Genomic DNA, 22,381 nt, shown 5'->3' with positions numbered 1-22,381 from the left:
TGAACACATTTTAAAAATACAACAACAAAAATGATTTGTCTGAGAATTGCCCCTTCCTCACCAGGGACTGTAGTTAACAACTAAGCCAAATTCTAATTCGTTAGTACAAAAAAATATTTCGGATATCTGTAAATTTTTATTTATTCAATGAAATGTCATCCAAAATTGAAAGTTTTGTGGGAGTGTGCGTGCATGAGTGCCACCAATGGTAGAATGCATAATCAACAACAACAAGTCTATCTATCGAGTTTCAGCTCGATTGGATGTCAGGAAAGGGGTTAATTTCATTTATCCATCCATCAAACTATTCATTCATGCAATCAAGAGATAAACAGATGGAAGTGGATTGTGGGCCTGTCCATATGCCTGAAGCGAGCTCATTTTTTCCTCACTTTTGGTGAAATACATCAAACAGAAAAGCAGACTTTAGCAGAAAATCGTTACCGTTGTCGTATTCGAAGCCTATGAACATGGGAGCAAGTAAAATGGGGACATCATGTTTTTAAATAGTTATGTGGCGTAAATACCTACGCATTATTTGAGTCGCTCGTTCGAATGATAAAACCTCTTTTCCATATATATTACTTCTCTAAAAAGTTCTAATTTTGTAAAATTAAATCTATATCTTACACAGCTACATTAAAATATGTTTTTCAAAATAAATAATTACTCTCCCGCGTTATGGGTTCATTAATAAATCTTTAAAAAAATACTTGCCAACATATTGTGACTTGACGTCTGTAAAAACCTAATTGTGTCATCAGCATTGTGCTTTATTACAGTTTTGGTCGGTTTATCAAAGGAGTTTAATTAATTTTTATTGGAATAAATTTTATTTTTATAACTTTGCAGGTTAAACCCATCAATGCAATATATCATAGAAGAATAAGATAACAAAACAGATCAAAACGAAACAGTGAATGTTTTGTGTAGCCTAGTGGTTGGAGTCGCTGTCCCGGTAAGAAAGAGATCCTCGGTTCGATTCCCAGTTGAGACCCTTACCTTTTTATTTTTCCGTGTGTTGTTCTGTTTCATGTTTTTTTTAGATTTGTTAGTACGTATTATCTTATTCTTCTTCAATCAGATTTAATTAATTCATATAGAGGTATTTTGCATAAGAAGAACCTATTTTTAAATGTTCAGATCTACGTGTTAAGAAAAAAAAATCTACTTCAAAAATGTTAGGTCACATCACAGGACGGAGAGGTTTTGAGTCGAAAAGGTCTGTATAGGCATTGGCAGTTCGGTGAACTTAAATATTGTACCTCTCTATCTTATTTACAGGTCCCTAAAACACCATTTAAGTAATAAAAAACGAGTGACATTAGCCCTTAAATTATCATTTGTATATTACTCCATCTCAATTATTTAAAAACGCAAAATAAATATTACGCGGTGCGTAAGATTGAAATAGGAATAATTAAACTTTAAATCAAAGCTGAATCAGTTAATAATTAAGGGATTATAATGGCGGTTGAATATTTAGACTCTTTTCGTCAAACGGACCCGCTAAGGCCCCAGTATGAATCAAATATCCCCGCCCCTCCGGAGCGCAGTAATGCCTATTTTCGTTACCGGGCCGAGCTGAATGGGGACCCATTATTACTTTATGCCACACAGGTTGATCATACCGATTTTTATTTGTTACTAGCGGAACCCGAGAAGAAATTTATACTTCATCCGATCGCGCGTGGGCGGATTTGTCGGGCACAGAGTTGCATACCTCGAACACTGAGGAATCGAACAATGATTATTGGCGACACGGAGGAATTTCTGCACGGAGCGTAGGCATGGTGGAGCAAAAAATGGGATGGCTCGTTTCGAAACTAGGCGATTTGCGTTGATTGCTATCAATTCTGCGACACAGTTAAGGATGTTCCCATGACTACCGAAATGAAAGTGGCTAGTTTCTACCTACACATAGATATCAAATATGTATCACGTTTTTACATTATAATCTGAGAAGTTTTTATTCTACGATAGAATGATTTAAGGCTTTAAGCGCCAAAGTAAATTGTGCATGCCTAAATGAAAACTAATTTGAAAGTTAACATTTGAACACAGCCTTGTTTTTAATATTGTTTTTCACTGGCATCACCCAAAATGAAGGAACGAATTATTGTTTTTTTATGGTCTGCCTAGAGTTTAATACGGAAAATTTATTACAATGAGTAATGGTCATTTGCAACTTACCATAATTCATCTTGAGACTTTGAATAAATTTGTGAGAATTCTGTTATCGCCTGGGGCGGCAATATTTGGTGCTTATTGCACACGCCTCACTAGCGGAGCCAGCAAGCCAAGACATCCACAGCCGCAGATGTGTACCTTATAGTCCCAGTCCTAGCTAGCTCCCCACTCAATAACAATAGGTGTTGAAACCCAGCAAACAACCTCCGGTCATAGTGTGCTAGAACCAGTTTAACTCTGCATTGTACGGGGACTTTAATTTTATTAAATATATTATTCATAACCTTTAGACGAAGCCTTTCTATTTCAATTCACGGCCAATAAAAGTTTTATTACAAATTAATTTAAAAAATATATTTGTATCTTTGAAGTATATCAGCAAAGAGCTTTTAAATGCAAGTCTTTGTGAGTAATGTATTAAGCGGAATACCAAGCCTCTGTAGAGTTAAATCTATTGTCCTTTATGGTGACCTTTTCCTCATGGTTCCATTTAGCCGGTCGTATCTTCGAGCTACGCGTTAGCGATTGCTATCTCTAATAACGTCATGGAACTTATGCAAATGTTTCCAGAATAATGTCAATCGAGTACCTGCAAATAGGTTCTTTGCTGTCTAATTAACGATCTTGTATTTAACAGACATCTCACTAATCGTGATTCAGCGTATCGGTTGATGCATAACGGATTATTATTTTCAGCCAACGTAACACAACAAAACCAAATGAATAACAAATGCCTGGGATGTAAATTACATTTGATGTGGGTGAAAGCACTGCTATGACGAAGTAAGTGAGAATTGACTGATCGTGTCTTGAGAGATGACCGGCGTTGACATAAATTCAACAACTGTCTGCAGTAGGCTAAAAGAGTAATAGAAGGAAACCTCAAACATGATTGTCTGATGACACTGTCAGCATCAGTCCATTACAGCCACGGCAAAGCGGAAGCTCTCTGAAGGAGGCTTTGCGCAGGTAGGCATTAATATGTAGAGACGTTCTACTAAGTAGATAATCATAACCCTGCTAGTTACGTATGGCATCGTGCGACTGCAGAAGAGTTTAAACGTCCGAGTTCAAATGTCGGTCCTCGTGAAATAATTTATGGCGCATGAATAATGAAATGTGAATTTTACTACGGCCAGGACAGATAATTTGTCAGCGGCGCGCGGCGTCGGAGAATTGGCATAACATTTAGTATGGCTCGCGCATGCGTGGAGGAGCCCCGCCCCTCGGAGCCGCTCAATACCCCCACGACAGGCGCGTGGAACATGGAGCGTGGAGCTCTATGTAATAAACCATAATCGTTACATTCCTCGGCATATAATAAACATACATTAAGCCTGAAAAATACAGACATAAATATTACCAGGTTTTCTATTTTCCAACCCTGCCAAAAAGACTTATTGATTTCTTACGTCATACATACAGATCATTGTGATCAATTTATATAAAGTTTTTATTACCTATTTCAGTTTCAAACCGATATTTTTTATCTAACTATTTTTGAAAAGAAAGGCGTAAAGTTATAATATTACTCTAGTGAGGTTCTCGAGTATCTTCGTTGAAAATATTTATTTTGGAAAAAAATATTGGAGACCCGCTTGAGAAAAACTATGCATAATCCGTTACAAGCAACAGACGAAGGAAGCCAATACGCCGTTTAAAAAATAAATTAAAACCGTTGTCTATATTCTGTATATATATTCTGCATATTGCATTTTTAATTATATTCCAAAAGTATTTTTTTTACATTCTACTTTTAAAAAATAATATCTAACTACGAATTACTTGGTAGGTATACCTAATAGATGAAATGCATAAATTTGATCTATTACCGTAAATAGATAGTAATAATATGTAGTTGTAACACAACTAAGGGACAGATGTTTCGCAGAACTTGAACAATTCAAGTTCAGATTTTTTTTAATTTTATTAAGTATTGTGAAACAATAAGCTCATAATTCAATAATAACAGAACTTTTACAGAATTTACACAGAACCCGACGTGAATAAAATTGATGAATTGTTCAAGTTCTGCGAAACGAGTGGCATAAAGTTATTCAGTAATCACAGATAAATAAAATATTATTTCGAAATAATATTACGTACCTTCATATGTAAATGATTGTTACCTTCAAGACGTTTCTACTTCTGTCTGTGATTTTCCTTGAGCTTTTTTTGGCCAAGAAGTTTCACCGTGTAGTTCCAAGTAGCTACCTACCGCTATACGATCATATTTCTATTATTCTCAATATCACAACGATAGCACTCCCAACAAAGACTTTCCACCAGCAAAGAATAGCTCGAGAGGAAGGTTACACTTGCGTAATCTTTAATAGACCGTTATAAATAATTGATAGGTTAAAAAAACATCATTTTATCTCTGACTTTAAATTTACCAAATCCAACCCACCACCCACGCTTTTCGCTGTGCCAACCTCCAAATTTTCGCTGATTTCCTTTCTAAATTTCATAAATCTTTAAGTAATGGTTCAGACGGTAGTTGATACTTATAGAAAATAATATGTAATTTATCTAAGAACATAGTAATTTTACGGCACATTAAATTTTAGTTGGGAATCGTATTAATTTTTCTTATTAAGGAACATGTTTGAACTACCTGCGAATAATGCTCAAACAAGATGGTGGAACAAAACTTATTAGCTCTAATGGCTGCAAATTGTGTAAAGCGACAGATAATACAGTCGTTTATATTGTTTCCCTCACAAATAAATATCAATCGACCTAAATATAGATCTATCTGAACGAATGACGCACTTTGGAGAAATATAAAAAAATGCCTATATCTGTGTCAGAATTTCGTTTAGAATTTTTTTCTAGTTCTACGTGTAATGTGTATAGTCTAATTCCTCGTAGACAAATAACAAAGGCCTGGCGGGAACCAGAAGGCATTAAAGTGTGTTGGTAATTTAAAAAACTAATTCCATTTGGACGACCAACTCTTTCATTGAAGAAGAAGAAAATACTAACAAATCTTAACAAAACATGAAAAAGATTAAGACACAGGAAAATAAAAAGGTAACTGTCTCAACAGGACAACAGGTCTTACCGGGACAACGCATCTAACTACTCGGCCAATGGGACCTAATTATTTATCTTAACCTAAAAAGTGTCTCGGATAAAAATCAGATTGTTATTAATATGGGACATCTATTGACTTTTCATAAAATTTTAAATGGATAAGGCCGTTACCTTATTATTGTTATGTGTATTAATAGTGTTTCTTTTAAATTTGTTAGTATAACTTCTTCTTCAATGACATATTACATTGATGGGTATAACCTTAAAAAAAATATTTAAAATAAGTTATTCAAATAAAATTTATCTAGCTTTGTTGCGTGATTGGCCTTTGGTTGACTGGCTTTCACCAAGCGTATTAATAATGTAGTTAGCTTATTTGATGTGCGAGTGTTCCGTTTTTATTACGTATGAAGAAACATGTTCGTGGAAAGTAATAAAGCGCGAAAGTGCAATAAATATTAGTTATATCTTAATGCCCATTTCCACATGGCGTGGCAGAATTTCCACTAAAAATTTTAGAGCCGAGTGGAATATAAGCATTTGCGAAAATAATTCATATTAAATTACCGTGGAAGCTCCGCTCTGAAAGTGGGCTAACGATGACTCATGAGTTTTAACTGTCAGCCACTATAAATTAGCATACGCGGGGCGAGTAAAATGGAAAATAATATTTTTAATTAGACAGTGACATGGAAACGTCAAATAATATATCCCCAAAGAGCACATATTAAATTATAGACAAAGCCTTAATGCGGCACGGGCGAGTGGAGCGAGCGATAGTGCTAACTGAATACAGAGCACCCACGTATACGTTTACGCGTACGTGCGGGGGTAGAAGCTAGCGGTAGCACACCGGCCGTAGAAGCTTTTCGGGGAAGTAGTATTGCTGTCCACGGTGAAATATGTATGATAAATAGATTTAACCTGTACGCCAAAATTAAGTGAAATAGAGATAAATTATAATGGCACTATGGTACGAATTTTATTTGCTTTTAATTAATTCATAAAGAGTTGAATGTGCTTTCTCATGATTAAAGTTGAAATGAAAAAGAGCCACAGCGCTAAAACTAAAACTAAAAATTATTTACTTTAATAAAACATTGATTATTGAAATTTTCTTTTCAACTAAGCCTAAGATAAACAAAAAAACTATCTACAACGGGGAAATGAAAAAATAAGCATTTAAATTTTAATTTCATTAATATGTGCATTATTTTGATTTTTTATTACATTTGACAGCCATATTTAATTTTGAACGGTAAAGAAGTATGTTGTTACGAGTTCAAAGTGATACAAAATTTGTATATTTTTTAAACATTTTGTTTTTAATTTAATGCAAAATAGATTTTTAGGCCAGTTTTTTGTTTTAATATTTTTTTTATCAGCCTAAATACCTAATCTAATCTTGTGGATTTGTAGGCTAATGTTTTTAAAATTAACTGCACATATTGTACAAATAAAAAAAAATAAAACCTAATTCATATTTTAATCAAAATAAGTTTTTGGGCCTATTTAAAAAATATTTATATCGTATAAATTAAATTAATGGAAAAACTTGCATTTAAACTCCTATAACAAAAATTATATATTTTTTAAAATTATTTCATCCAGAACGTGAGATAACAGAGAACCTACCTATTAGGTATAGATTGTAGCTTTATGATAACAATACAATTTATACTGTTGGTACTACTGCTTCTTACTTAAATACTTACTACAAATTTCCAGAAATCGTCTGAAACTGAAACGAAAAAATTAAACCAATATTAGTTATTTATGAAATTGATATTTAAATGCATTATTTTACGTCTTCCCAACATACATTTTATTTGTTATAGTAAGTACGAAAGAGTCTGAATAGATTCTAATTACCAAAAATAATATTTTTTGTTATGATAAACTAATGTTTATAAGACAAGGTTTTTTTGCATAGCACAAAGGATAGTAAATATAAATACCTCCAACGGGAATTATTTTTACAAGAGAGATATTTTCAATTTGTATGGATATTTTAGGCGACTAATTTATTGCTTATAATAATTTGTTATTTTAGGTAGTTTTACAATGTATAATACGTATACAACGTGTACGTGCTTATTCACTCACTTATGTTCACTTAAATCTGCCGTCGTACTAATATTCACTAATATTCTTATTTTCACAATATGAAAAGAATGATTCCATGTTTTCTTTGCTGCGACCAAAATGGCGTCACCTTTGTCTAACAAGTAAATTATTTCAATACTTTCCTTATCGTTTGAATTAATTACAAGAGCCGTTAGGTAGTTTGGAGTGATAATTTTCAAGGAACTTTATTTTAAAACGACTGTTTAATGTGTTTAATAACGTCCTAACATATTTCGAAGTGCCATTAACTGCTATACACATAGACAGCTACGGGGCCCAAGCACGCTATCCAACTCCCCTCCCTCCCTCCCCGAGGAAAGTCAACCCGCCCCCAATATATCACCAATAAGAACATTTGTACAGGGAAAAAATATTTCTCTTTTTTATAGGAATGTGTTTGAACTAAGATTAAGCATAATAAATTTAAGTATGGTTTAAATAAGTACAATATTGGAAGAATTCACAACTACTCCTAACGGTCTGAACGGTATGTTAGAATAAATAAGGCAAAGGAATAAAATGATTAAGGGAAGTACCTGGTAAAAAAAGTCACCAAATAGGTAAAAGTCATTTCGAGAAAAGTTTCGATTTTGAATGTTGATCTTTCACCAGGGTATACAACGTATCTTCCACTATGGAATACAAGAGGTGTACTTCTAGAGGCTGGTATGACCATGACAACGCTTTTTAGGGTCTAATTGAAGATATTTTCCGTGCTGGGAACTGGAATTAAAATAAACTGTTTTTACTAAAAATTTCATGAAAATTTCACGGTGTTAATCGGTGTTAACACATCATTGTGTTTGATGAAAATCTTAATAAGTGAAAAGGATGATTTAGCCTGTAAATTAATGCAATATAGAAAGTTAAAGAGAAAACGAAAATGAAGGTTTTGAATCTATTCATATCTAGTTTCTTTTAAGCATTGCAATCTACAAAGGATTGAATACTGGATGTTCGAGTCTCCATTATAAATAATTGTATAACCACTGTGTCGTATCATTCAAAGGTTTCTGATTAATTGTGGCCTTTGAAATGTGGATATACAGGCGCATCCTTTAACCCTGAACGGACAGGTTAACCAACTTATTAGAAGAAAACTTCAACATCTTGGTCATGTTATGAAAAATTACAAATATAACAATTGATCTTCCATGATTGATGGAAATCGCAGCAGAGGAAGAGGCTACACTATATGACTTGTGGCTTGTACTGTTCTCCAGATTCTTCTAAGAAGATTGATTTAACCATCTTTCAGGGGTCATTTAAAGTTATTTCTATAAATTTCTATTTTCCTTTCTTAATCTCTGCTTTTTCATATGAAGACTTGCTACCGTGTCATCTCCCAAACACAGTTGTATTATTTATCGTTTTTTAGCATCTCGCTTTTCTCTTTACTTGTGGCTACAAAATTGCGTGTCTGGGCGAGCATCGAATTAATTTGTAAGCAATGATTGTTCTTCTACCCTCTACCTGCGGGCACCGGAGAGTGACCGACAAACGAGTGCCACGTGTCGCCGTTTAGCACGTGTTAGGGACCCCCGGTCACCCTGTTCCCTCCCGCACTTCTCCGCACCGCCGTTCCCCTCCAATCTGAAGGTTCCCCGGGGACCGAAGGTCGCACGGATAACCTTTCGATAGCGCTGGAATGTCTGATATGAGTAATGAAAATAATTATTCTATCTTAGAATAAGGATATAAATAGTAATAGACATAAAAATAAAAATTCCACAAGGTATGATTGTATGTAATTTCTCTTCAATGTTTATGCCAATTATTTCGATTTCAATGAAAAATGACAATTCAGAACAAAACATTTTTTTATTCTAGCTACTATTTAAACATTGTACATACAAAATATGATGTTAAATATATATGTATGGTAAGTTGTATTGCTTAGTCCTCCTCACTAGGGTGACCTGTGGCGAGGCGGACTAAAATTATTCATTTCTGTTTTATTAGTTTTCTGTGTCGTTTTTAATGTTTTGTTCAAAGTTTTTCATTAATCTCTTTCAGCCAGATTTTTATTACAAATAGAAAAGGAACGGCACCGCTACTGACGCGGCATACAATTATAAAAATACTAGATTCAGTAGTGACTCTGTCTGTCCATAACTCCTGTTGAAGTCAATGAACTCTAGAACTGATTCGAGTTACTAGTACCGGGCAGTTACTTTTGGAAAAAATAAATAAAAGTTAGACTAAATAATAGATGTCGAAAAATAAGAATGACGCGGACTGATAATGATAAAACACTCCCTATGTTTTGAGAAGAAAATACAATAATTGATATTAAATCACAATTTTAAACCTTATTAGGTGTTCGAAGTCTTTACCTGCCCTTCTCATAATACCCGTTCAATAGTGGCTATTAATTTACATTATGATAATGAAATTTTTTACAAGAATCTATCACCATCTGTCTACGTTCACCCTTAAGAATCCGAACCTCCCCTTCCTAAAAGCCATTACGACCACTGCGAGTATCCCCCCTTTAACCTCACCACCCCTCAACCCCACCGCCCACCTCCGCCGGTCGCCGAACATAATGGAATAAACATTAATTCATTCTCTCAAAGAGGAGGACCCGTCGCTTTAACGTTTAGTAGAGAATCGAATCATTCTTGAGTCACGCTCCCAATTTAAATAAAAAAATGTCATACATAATAATTTGAATGGTAATGCACCAGTATAAGGTTCCGGTTTTTATGTCATCGATATTTACCGAACATGCCCGCCACATGGACATGTTAACTTTAAACACAAAAGTATCCCATTCAACTCACATTATGAATAAAAATTAACAGGCACTCTTGAATTAATTAGAATATTTAATCGGATTTCGCCGAGATGATGTTCTATTGACAATATAGTGAGATCATTGACCACGTGCATACATCATAAGCGTGTTTTAAACATTTATTTTATAACAAAAGAGAGATAAATTTTCAACAAATTGTTTTCCAACTTCCTACCTACCTACATCTATTTCTAATTTTGTATGTTACGTCGAAACGTTTTATTTTAAAAATTACAACTTGTTTTGAATTTTAACTCATGCTTAGCATTCATATTATGTATAAATTAACATATCTGCTGATAAACTTAAACATTATAGAAAAAGTACTTAAACCAGTGTTTTCCAATCTTATTTTCCTCACAATTCATAATATTTTTCTTCAGTCGTCCGCCGTCCGCCATTTGCCCTCCAATACACCACCACCTAGATATCGCCCACTTTGGGAATCACCTTATATTATTGTATTAACGCTGACATAGGTAACAATTTATTATATATATTGAAGGAGTGCACACAAAACAACATTCTACACTGTTCCAAAAATAAACTGTCACTCAGATTAGTAGCTGGTTCCCACCGCACCGAGGTGATGCGGGTTCAATTTCTCTACAAAATAACTCCCCCATCATTGCATAAACAGCTTTTCTCGGAGCTTACAAAATATTATCAGATTATACGTAACCTGAGAATGTATTATTTCTTTGAAAAAAATAACAATTCTTTGTGAATATTGTTTCTACAGAACTGTTGAACAAAAGATTGCTGAGTGTTGAATGTATTGCGCTTTAAACATCGGGTATAGAGCAATTTTACTACTTGCTCCCGTTGGTGTTGATAACGCGGACGTCAACATATATTAATTTGTCGCCGGTGTTATCGACCACCTTTCATTAGTATTGACGTTAAGTGCGAAATACGGAAACTGCTAACCAAACTGCTTCCAGAACAAAGAGACTTCATAATAAATTATCGTTTTCGTTAAATATATAGTGCATTGTTAGGGTCTTGAACGTTTATGAATTGTGCTCAACACGATGAACAAATCTTTCCTTATGAATATCATTGCGCCAGAGTAACACTATCCCGAAAGGTTTGTTTTAATGGGTTCCATGATAACTCAACATAATGAAAATTCAACACACCTTTAAAAAGTGATAGAAAGTCATTAGAAATGATGAAAAAAAAACTAAACCTAACCTAACCTAACCTACTTAACCCAGTTAATAAAGTTTTTGTTTTATCACTTTCCATAAATTTATATAACTGTTTAAAGATGTGACGAATTATCATTTTGATGATTTATCCGGTACCGTTTTAAAATGTCGCGATCTCAGGATATTATGCAATAAGAGAGAACATCATGTTTAACTCTTATATTTCAAAAATGTTATATTTTCTACATTCATTTGAGTTAGACATTTTGTGGTTTATCTGGGATACTTTCTAAACTTTTTTTTTCTAAAATTATTGTCACGTCACAAGAGGGCCCCTGTTTGTTCAGTGTAAAGGTTTGGGAAATGTGTCACCACCCGGTTGGGTAATGTTGTGAGGCGGGTTACGATAGGGGCTGTATGAAGGGATTTATTAGTGCTGATATTGAAGAGATCCGGTTGTATGAGGGAGAAAAACCAATCTTGCGTCTAAACCTAAACACTTTTCTTATTTATTGTTGTATTACAGTACACAATTTGCGTTATATTTTAACTTTTATTAATTTATATTTTGTGTTGTACTTCTCACCTGCCCAGAATCAGTGGTTTTGTTTCATTCCCTTTTGCCTAATGCTGTGAGGTTGAAGGAAGTAAATGATTGGATAGACATCAGGCACGTTCAGAAGTACCTGCCGAATAAGAACTAGTCGGCAAAGAAAACTAGAGCCAATTAAAGCAGCGTTTTGATTCCCACCAGGCATGCTAAAATATTTTTTTATTTTTTTTTTATAATTTTTAAATTACTTATGCTTGGCAATTTTTATACCGTTTGGATTTTTAATATTTTATAGTAAAGATTACCTATTCAATTTTAGGTAGGACACATATATCTATGTGCAGCATCACTGAATAAGAAATAACTTTCATACAAATTTATTTCATTATTTTTCATAATAAAAACTCAACCATTGACATCGATTACATATTTTTGAATTTCTTTTAACGCGTCTTCCGCTATTGAGTGTGGAGACTTTGAATTTTATTTATTGAGATCGTAATGTATTCGATTTCCTTTTAGCTACTACAAAGATCAATTGTTAATAAATATCTTCTTTAAGTTATCGTATTTAAGTCTCCTAGATTAAAAAAAACCTATAAGATTATAACTTTAGAGTAGGTATTTAAGTATTTCTCCGTGGCCGATTTACTTACGTATTTGATTTTGAGTTTGGAGGTTAGTGCATAGATGTATTCTTCTTTCTGGGTAGCGTAGTGTTAATTGTATAATTTATTGTCCTAAATGTATCTTGACTAAAGAAAATATTTAAATAAAAAAGCAAAACCAAAGAAGTGAAAATTCACAAAGAAAACATTTTTAACATAGCGCTATTAGTCAGAATGACCGGTGTTTTATCTTATCGTGAACGGCGGTCACTCCCCCCCCCCCCTTTTACTCCCCCACCACCGCCAGGTGAGAGCTCCCCCTCCTCCTAATCAACTAATGGACGTCGGCGCCGGACGGCGTCACGCCACGCGCCGGACGCAACGTAACCCCATCCCAAATAAACTAACTCCATTCAAAACGCCAAGCAAATTTAGGTCTTATTCCATGAGTGTTTTAGAGACAATTCGTCAAACCAATAACCTTGAATTTAAATTAGTTGACGCAAAGCAACCCCGTCACCTAACAACCTAACTCCAATCAAATTGCCAAGCAATTTTGCGTTTTATTTCAACAGTGTTTTAGGTGATTTTTTCCTATTCAACACCGTGTATTTTTTAATGATTTGACGTCGGGATGACGATGTGATCGCAGGCCGGCAGATGAGCTTAATGTACACGCACACGCCGAGGTGTAAATATGCACACGTGAAAGGTGATTTTACGTGTTATAATTTTGGGCATCTAAGGGCACGAAAAGAATAAAGCACATTCAATTAAGTTAAGCGACAAAAGTGTGCATACCAACCAATTAAACAAAAATATTGTTTTTATACCTTGTGCATTTGTTGATAAAATAATATCAACTTAGTTACTTCCTTCCTGTGAAAAACACGTCAAAATCTGATCTAAGAACACCACAAAGACAACTTGCGTATAAATCAGACACGTTTGGATATTATATTGTTTTCATAGAAAGGAATCACCCTGTGGTTTAACATATTAATAAATGAAACAAACATTTTGTTTTTCAATTGGCTCAGACTGGCTTGGCATAAATCGTTCAGTTTTAATTTTATCGTGTTGTAGCGAAACCGGTTGGTAAATAAGTTTAAATACGTTAGTGATTACATTTATGAAAAAAAATATTTTATTATTTCTTCACTTTTCTTTCCTTTACTAAGATTTCTGCAAAGCACCTACTATATATATATACTTACAAGGAATTCATTCATTCATTAGTGTTTTTACATTCAGCTATTCTGATGAAAAAATATTGTTCTGTATTGCAATATTAAAATATACGGATTAAGTTTCAACAATAATTAATAAGTAATCTTTATTGTAAATATCAATATATATTCTTATATATATTATTGATAACTCCAAATAAGGGTTGTTTCGGAGAATTTGAACAATTCTTCAAATTTCAAAGTTAATTTTCAAGTTATGTGAAAGAAACACTCATCCACATTGAAAAATCTCCTGATAAAAGATACATGACGCCAACGGGACAGGCTAATAATTATTGCTTATAAAATAATTGTTACCCTTTGTGCTATGCATAAAAAATCTTGTCTTAAACATTAGTTTACCAAAAAAAAAATAATTCTGTAAAAGATATTTTCAAGTGTTGTTATTATTTCAGTTCTGTCAAGCAACTAGCCTATAATGATATGATAATAAAACTTGAATATGATTTTCACAAAACTCGAAAATTAACGTTGAAATTTTATGAATTGTTCAAATTCTCCAAAACAACTCGTCCTAAAGCTCATGCGTAGTCCAGATTCCAAATATCAAATAAATAGACGGAACAAGTATTATTTAAATAGGGTTTACAAAGGAGTAAGAAAGAAATGTTGGAAACCCCCAACATTAATTAGGAAGTTAGTTAGAGTAAAATATAAAATTACAGTGATTTATAACTTGCATTAGTGAGGTCATGTGCGAAGCATATTAAGTTTACAGTTCAGTAAAGGATGACGTTTCTAAGGCTGCATAAAGTTATCGCAAATTCGGAATGACTCGTTTCTCAGCATAAAATTTCCCTCTTTAGAATTTCTAGTAAGGTTCAGTGATATTGTCCAACCTACAATGAAATATCCATGATTATTGTCTCTCGTTTGGCGTGATTTCACCTGAATGCTAAGCGAATGGCGGATAACATCTTGTCCATAATAGTTAGCTTTGATAGCAGTAGTATTTTGCAAGCCGTGAACCTAGTTTAAAGAGATGATTTTCACCGTGAGACATTAATGTGTCTCCGAGGAGAATGTGAGAAAGTCGGACTTCTCAAATAATCATTGGAAGATTTCAAGCCATTTGAGTTGCTAGCAATTAAATGACAATATTGTTACCTACAGAATTGAATATACGAGTTAAACGAGGGAAACATAAATTATAACCACTTGAGTTTAATCAATGCACTTAGTTGTGAACCTTAACTAAATATTTCAATTCCCAATTTAACTATCGAAGCTTTTTTATATAAATAAATTAGTTATTTTAGAATTCTGGCTGAATTTTATTTGAAGTGGGTAGATACTTAACAATGAATTCATTAATAATTCTAAGATTCAATAAATCAATAATTCAATAAAATACAATAAATCGACGACGAAGACACACAATTCAAACATTAATATTTTTTAAATTATACTTTTTTTGTTTTCTCTATTTCACTGTATTTTTTCTGTTTATTTCCAACTATCTAATGTAATATTATACAGATGTAAGGTTTTCGTAATACTGTGTGTGTGTGTGCGAAAAATGTTAGAACGCGACGTTACTCTTAACCTGTGAAAAAAAAGGATCTAAGATATATACTAATAAATTACTGCTGAGATTGGCTTCTTTCTACACTCTACATCCTTTTTGTTCAGCACTAGGTTTTCAGATTAAAAGTATTGCGTATTATAAATTAGTTCAGGGGGCAATCGCCAAATACATGATATGTCTATACAAAGACGACACCTTTGCACAAGAGGCTGGGAGAAGGTTATGTAGGTTCTTAATAATTACGGAAAGTATAGAGGTTTCTTAAGAGATGGTGATTGATATTGATTACGATTATGGATAAAATAGAAATGTTTATATCTTTTTTGTCACCAAGTTCAATTACTTAGAGCCGTTTAATGACGTTTTTAAAGTCGTGACGTGTATAAAGAAAAATGATATTTCTTCTAATGACGGATAGGAAGAGTGACACAGGCAAGATTATGGTTCCAGAACGCTGCACCTACATAAAACTATTCTTGGCTGCGATATAGAAAAAATCGGTGTTAGTAAACTAGTTTCTTTTGTCGTTCTAACTTATTAATTACAATGACAAAACACATTATAATTATGTAATTGAAACTGGAAACCGTTTTAATAATAAAAGTTTTAACATTTTTAATAATAATATCTAAATTTTTTGTCTACTTAAAAAATATTATGAATGATTGTTAAATGATTTAGACGATAGGATTTTAGTAACCCATTTTGTACATAGATTTAGAGAATGTGGTCCTTCAGCGAATAAAGGGTGTTGTTTCTGTTTCTGTGGTAGAGCTGGATGCTCCAAGGCCATGGCGAGGGTTGCGTCTCTCCGATGGACGCCCTCCAAGGACTATTCCCGCCCTCCTACCACCACCAGGTAATGTGTCCAACCAACCAACCTACCACACCTTGCACCGTCTACCGCCTTGATACACCCTATACACAACCCACTCCTGCATCCACAACATTGTCACACAAGCAAGCCACATTGAACCAATTGTGCGCCCAATCATAACTGCCCTTCAATACTGTTCAATTGTTCACCTAATGTCACTAAGTATCGTGACTACTCATCTCTTGGCAACAAGCAAACAATATCACCCAAGCCACATTGAACCAATTGTGCGCCCAATCATAACTGCCCTTCAATACTGTTCAATTGTTCGCCTAATGTCACTAAGTATCGTGACTACTCATCTCTTGGCAACAAGCAAACAATATCACCCAAGCCACATTGAACCAATCGTGCGCCCGATAATACTGGATTTCAAAACTAAGTTCATTAATCCTACACCACCTTGAAAAAAATCTCTTTCCTCAACAAAAATAGTAAAAAAAATACTCAAGTTTTCCACCATTTTGAAACCCATACCTCACTCACAAACCAAGCAATATAAACACAGAACAAATTATGCATTAAATGCAACCATAACTGAATAAAATAACGATGGTGCTGCCGCTGAGATCTCCGTTGTAACCACTATTTCATGAAAATGGGAAAGATTACATCGGAGCGGTATGCCAATACCATCTTGCAAAAGCTGATTGAAACCGAATAAAACAGAACCAATTATGGGCCTACTTTAGTGATTTGACAGTCTCTCCCCAAATCTTTCACCACCTAAACCAAATACCTTTCTGCATCCCCATGTAATACGCAATTCCTAGCATTGTCTGGTACACTGCAATCGTCCATACCTCGCACCATTCCTAGCCTAGCACCATCACTACCCCATTTGCACCGCAGCACTGTAGTAGGTAACCACCCGAATAAGCACCGCCACCCACAACAGCACTAAACTTTATCACTGCACCACCCACTCCTAGCATGCCTGATTTCTGTGTTTGTACAAAGTAGAAATGAGCAATATGTATCGGAAAAGTATCAAACCTTATAAGGTAAAAAAATAGGCATGTCTGTTTGTAATTTTTATCATGTGTAAAACGTACTTAATGTGTATACGGGCGTGTTAAATAATCACCACAATTCACCGTAATTTTTTAAATTTTTGTTTTTTATAAAATATATTTATTTTACATTTTATATAATAAAATTTGTTTTTATTTGATTCCAGTTGTGGATAGTGTTCGACCATAACTTTACGCTGTAAATAAAATTTAAAAAAGGAATACAGTTCGACCATAACTTTACGCTGTATATAAAATTTGTTTTTATTTGATTCCGGTTGTGGATAGTGTTCGACCATAATTTTACGCTGTAAATAAAATTTAAAAAAGGAATACAGTTCGACCATAACTTTACGCTGTATATAAAATTTTAAAGAAGGAATACTTTGAATATCAAACGAGTGGTTATGTTCATATTTCTTTAACCAGTGATTGATTACTCATGTGTTTTTAACTAAATTTGTCGAATTACGTAAACGCAGATACATGTAAACATTTTTAATATCACTTTCTGTTGATTCGGACGTACTAGCTCGCTCATTATACTCGTGCAATATGCGTGTAAGTAATAGTGACAGATGTTCCATCATGAGTCTCTACGGACTCATTCGACATTAAAAAAATGAAATATTATTATTATATTATCGTTTTAGTCAGTGGCACATTGTTTTTTCTAATATTCTAACATTTTCAATAAATTAAAAAAGTAAATATAAATATTTAAATAAAAATCATTTATATTTTAAATAATATTTAAATAAGTACCAAGTAATCTATGTACATTAAAAACGTTCAGGAAAACTACTCAAGACTCCATCTAAGGTAAAAGACCCACTTGTACGAAAACAAAAATAAGTTAAGTAGGAAACGTAAATACGATGCAAACGGAAATGTATTTTTTCATAGCTTTTTGATTAATTAGTTTTATATCGTCAATTAGTAATGCCTGCGAGAAAGCTTTTCCGAAATAAGTGTTTTCGCTACATATGTCACGATACGTTCAGATAAAGTAATTAGTTATGTCATTGAAAAATGATATAATGTCTTGTAAGTGGGTTTAACATTAGCGGCATCCACAGATCGCGATGGCCGCTGACCTTAATTAATTACCGAGGAATAACTCAGCGGAACATTTGAATGCGGAGTGCAAGTGTATTGAGGAATAGTTAGTTCACGCTGGCTTCCAGCAAATTGATATTTATGCGAATGCATTAATAGCTTAATATGTCTGCGTCCAACGCTGAGCGCTCGACCTCAGTACAAAAAGCCATTCGCGGGTCTGGACGTTCGTGCAAACAGGCGAATAATAAATAACACCGAGCTCAAAAGTTCACATTACGCGGTCCAAAGCTCCGCTGTTTTGAGCACCATACTTGCACGCGAGGGAACTAAAAGCTAATCCGCACGCAATTCACTAATAACTTCCCTTGATTAGCATTCATTTAAAGGCATGATTTTCGACAGTAAGCATATAAGGTCGCTGTGTCCATTCCTTGACCCTGTGAACAACGTGTCTGCTGTCCGTTATAATATGTTAATTGTTATAATATATAAGGACGAATGTTATAAAGAACTACAACTATAGTTTAATCAAATTAAGGCTCCGCAGTAAGCGTTCAAAAAGAATAAGAAGATGTTTCAAAGGGAGATATGTAAATAGGATTGTTAGAAAGAGGAATTTCATCGCTTTTATCTGATCTTTATCAGTACAAATAAAAATACTATATGTTTATTGTATTCTTTTGTATTTAGCCACATAAAATATTAAAATTTTTAATATCTTCTTGATGAATTTGAATTCTATAATTTTCAGTTCTATGGCTCACAATTAAAAAATAAATAATATAATAGCACTTGCGTATTCAAGCACAGTAATGAAAAAACAATATTACCCTCGGAAATACTTACTTAACTAGTAGTATCATAAGTGATGAAAATATTAGTTTTAATTTATTTAAAAGTAAAAAAAACTAGTATTTTCATATTATTTGAAATGCTCTACAACAAAGTAAGTCCGTTTAGCCAACTCAGTCATTGAAGATTGAAGATTGAACAATGACATCATAAAATAATAATCGTTGTTAAAACATTCTATGTTTATAAACTCAAAACTGTTTGATTTTCAATACAAAATAAAAGAAGTCAAACTGGGAACAAAAGTATTTGGACTTCGTGATAAAACTGATTAGAAGGCAACATCAAAAAGCCGTGCGTATTATGTGTGGGTTTTCTCGTTGAATTGACTAATGTATATAAGCAATCATTTACAAGTTATTACGAATTATTGCAATATCTCAATGAGTTACATCAATTGAAATAGCGAGTATATTTTCATTGAATTGTCAATAATTAGTAGCAATGTAACAATAATCTTTGTAAAAATCATCATTAAAATCAATGAAATTATAATGCTTATTAATTAAGGATTTAAGCTAGAATGACTTACTGTTCAATTAAAACAATAAAAAAGGCAAAGATTTTTAATTTCTGTCTATTTAGAAATTGATTAAATGTGTATATGTATTCCATTAAAAATATATTTTATCGCACATATTTTTTCTATAGTTTATAAAAAGCAATTAAACATTATATTGATTTACATCACGCTGTGCGTAAATAAATGTTATTTAGAATTATTATAAAAGACGTTCTTAACATCATAATTATACTAATGACTTATGTATGAGTCAGAAAGGAATGATGTATCAATAAATTTAGCATCTAAAATAGCTCTTTGTTAAGATATATGCCATCATTCGCGTTTTATTATATAAAAATACTTGCCATTATTATTTTGGCGTGGGTGTTTAAAATCTAAAAACAATAGATTTGGCGATACAAAAGAAACTCCGTTTGTTTTCGATATTAGAATTGTTTAAAGTATGATATTAGGCAGAAACAAATGTTGTGTAAACAACAAAACCTTGTGTTTTTTTCCTCAATGCAACACAATCGATTGTTACATTATGACTGCGTGTTAAAAATCTTGTAATAAAGGTATCTGCCATCAATATAGAAAGTTAATAATTTTTTATTTGTTGTTTTTGAATTAAAGATATTAAACTTTTTGGAAAAATTCAACCAATTCTTTTAATGGATATGAAGAATGCTTGGAGCTTTTGATGGAGCACACGATATTTTGTTTTATGCTGTTTGAGCTACCGCGCTACTGCAGCGCTTCAACGATGTTTGTGGAAGACCGCATCCACAGCTTTGTCTGAGCCATTGGGTCGCTCGAACTTCATCGTCCAAGCTTACATTATTACTAGCAGCTTTCTCATTTAACTTGGCAGCAACTTAATTAATACATTTTATTTTATTGTTTTCGGGCTAAATTACAGTTTAAAACTTTATTGGTTGAGCATTCTAAATGGATATAGGCAAGCCTTAAATTGTAGTCTTATCAATCGTCGATGGAAGTTGGAAGATCGGAAATCATATCCACCCAAGTCTGATAACTAAAAGCTATAATTTAGAAACAAGCACTGATTGCGTCAGGATTATTTGATTATCGACATTATAAAAGATTTTGTATTACTGAGACTAAATGTCGTGTTGGTCAAACACGAGTAGTGATTTGCATTATAAAGATATTATAGGTATCCTATTCGACCTATTCACTATTTAATTTTAATTATAACCCAAGTCGGTGACAACATAACTCGGGTCTTCCGCGTAACATGCGACTATAGGACTATGGTATGTCATTAACAATTACACACGCCAATGTCGTAATCAAATGCGACACGATCTATTCGCGGGTACCAGTAAAACACTTTCAATCCGTAGCCAGCTGCATAATCAGTACCGTATTAAGGCCTAAGGAGCATAAGCAGCTATGCCAGCAAAATTTAGGGGCGGTCGAATCTAGCAAGACTATTTAGTTTCTATATTTTGCAAGAAATTTACTAAGAAATAGAAGCAAAAAGATACGGTCGTATCTAGGACTTGAAACCAGCACACTCATCTTGCCGATCTACCAACTGAGCTAATGGGACCCTATCTCCTTCGGTCACATATAACTGTATCATACTTCGAATAAGAACTACTATCTTTATTTTCTCACCGCACAATTTTATGGGCGAAAGATTCAACTCGAACTAAATACAATCTAGACAGTGTCTTAGATAAAATTATCCTATTTTAATTTAATTTTAACGACATTTATTGACTTTTCTGCAAGTCTAGGATGAATATTTATTTATAGAATAACTTATTGAGTAAAACCTCGAATTGTAATATTTAATTATTGAAGCGATTCTAAAATTTGAATAAGAGAATCAAAAAAGGATACAGTCTATATTTTGTAAAGAACATCCATTAATGAAAATAGGCGTACTTTTTGGCATCCTTCTAATATAATTCCTTTAATATTTTATATCCATTTCACGAATTCTACTAGTAGCATTAGGAGTAATTTTTTTAAGTCAATTTTTAAGAGATTTTTTCTTTATTTCGGAAGTTAAATTGATTATTATTAAAGCCGATAAAAAGCACGGTAATCTTTAATTCAAGGTAAAAAGAATTCTGTTTTCGTTGCTACTTCTGATCTGACAAGAAAGTCATTTTCTACAAAGTACATTTTCCTAAAAATAATTGAATTAAAATTCGACATAGATTTATTTTTGTTTGAAAAAATACTGAAAATTATTCAGGTATTCTCCCTTTCATGATTGTTATCGGTTTTTTTAGAACGCTCTCACACTAGCGTTAAACAGTTATTTATCTTATGGTTCAACTAACTGCCAGCGAATTGCAGGGGTTTGATTAGGGCTATTATTTCGCAGTCTGTTTTACGTCCTTCTCCTGGATATTTATAACCTTCCTTACTGCCTACGTATAACTGTAATTCTTGGATTAATGATACGTAGTAATTTCGCAAATAATTACTGGTTCTGGTTTGACGTTCGCACAAAGCGGTGCCTGTTGTAATTTACCTAGATACCAAATAATATTCATTACTTACATTACGCAATGCTCCTCAAATTAATTCCGCTATTAATACTTTTTGCGTGACATTTAACCTGCAACAGGAACTTTTTTTATTTTTTTTTATTATTTTCACAAAGTTGGAATTCTTTTTGTTCGAGACTCAATAATTCATACGTCTGATGATTTTATATTGTAATATACTGATACATCTGTTGGTCTGGTATTGTATCAATCTGATATTATAATTTTTGTACAGTAGACTCGAGATTGCGGTTATATATTTGAATGTGTGATCTTGTGAAATGTTTTC

The 22,381-nt window shown here is 33.3% G+C and overlaps 1 protein-coding gene and 1 long non-coding RNA gene across 2 annotated transcripts in view; both read left to right on the top strand.

The window, feature by feature from the left end:
* The window catches only part of LOC149412212 (uncharacterized), a 104,052-nt gene extending 87,991 nt beyond the window's left edge, over positions 1 to 16,061 (top strand). The window contains exon 4 of the long non-coding RNA XR_016304570.1: positions 16,022 to 16,061. This is a non-coding gene — a long non-coding RNA (uncharacterized LOC149412212). The remainder of the gene's footprint in view (positions 1 to 16,021) is intronic.
* The window catches only part of LOC149412211 (Krueppel-like factor 5), a 66,324-nt gene continuing 59,970 nt past the window's right edge, over positions 16,028 to 22,381 (top strand). Inside the window, exon 1 of the mRNA XM_089645687.1 lies at positions 16,028 to 16,108. Within this exon, the coding sequence (XP_089501813.1) occupies positions 16,028 to 16,108 (81 nt within the window). The remainder of the gene's footprint in view (positions 16,109 to 22,381) is intronic.

Source organism: Hesperophylax consimilis, chromosome 23 (assembly GCF_061612785.1).
Source record: "Hesperophylax consimilis isolate HC1 chromosome 23, BYU_Hcon_1.0, whole genome shotgun sequence".
In the NCBI taxonomy this organism is placed as follows: Eukaryota; Metazoa; Arthropoda; class Insecta; order Trichoptera; family Limnephilidae; genus Hesperophylax; species Hesperophylax consimilis.
This window is presented reverse-complemented; position numbering and strand designations above follow the sequence as displayed.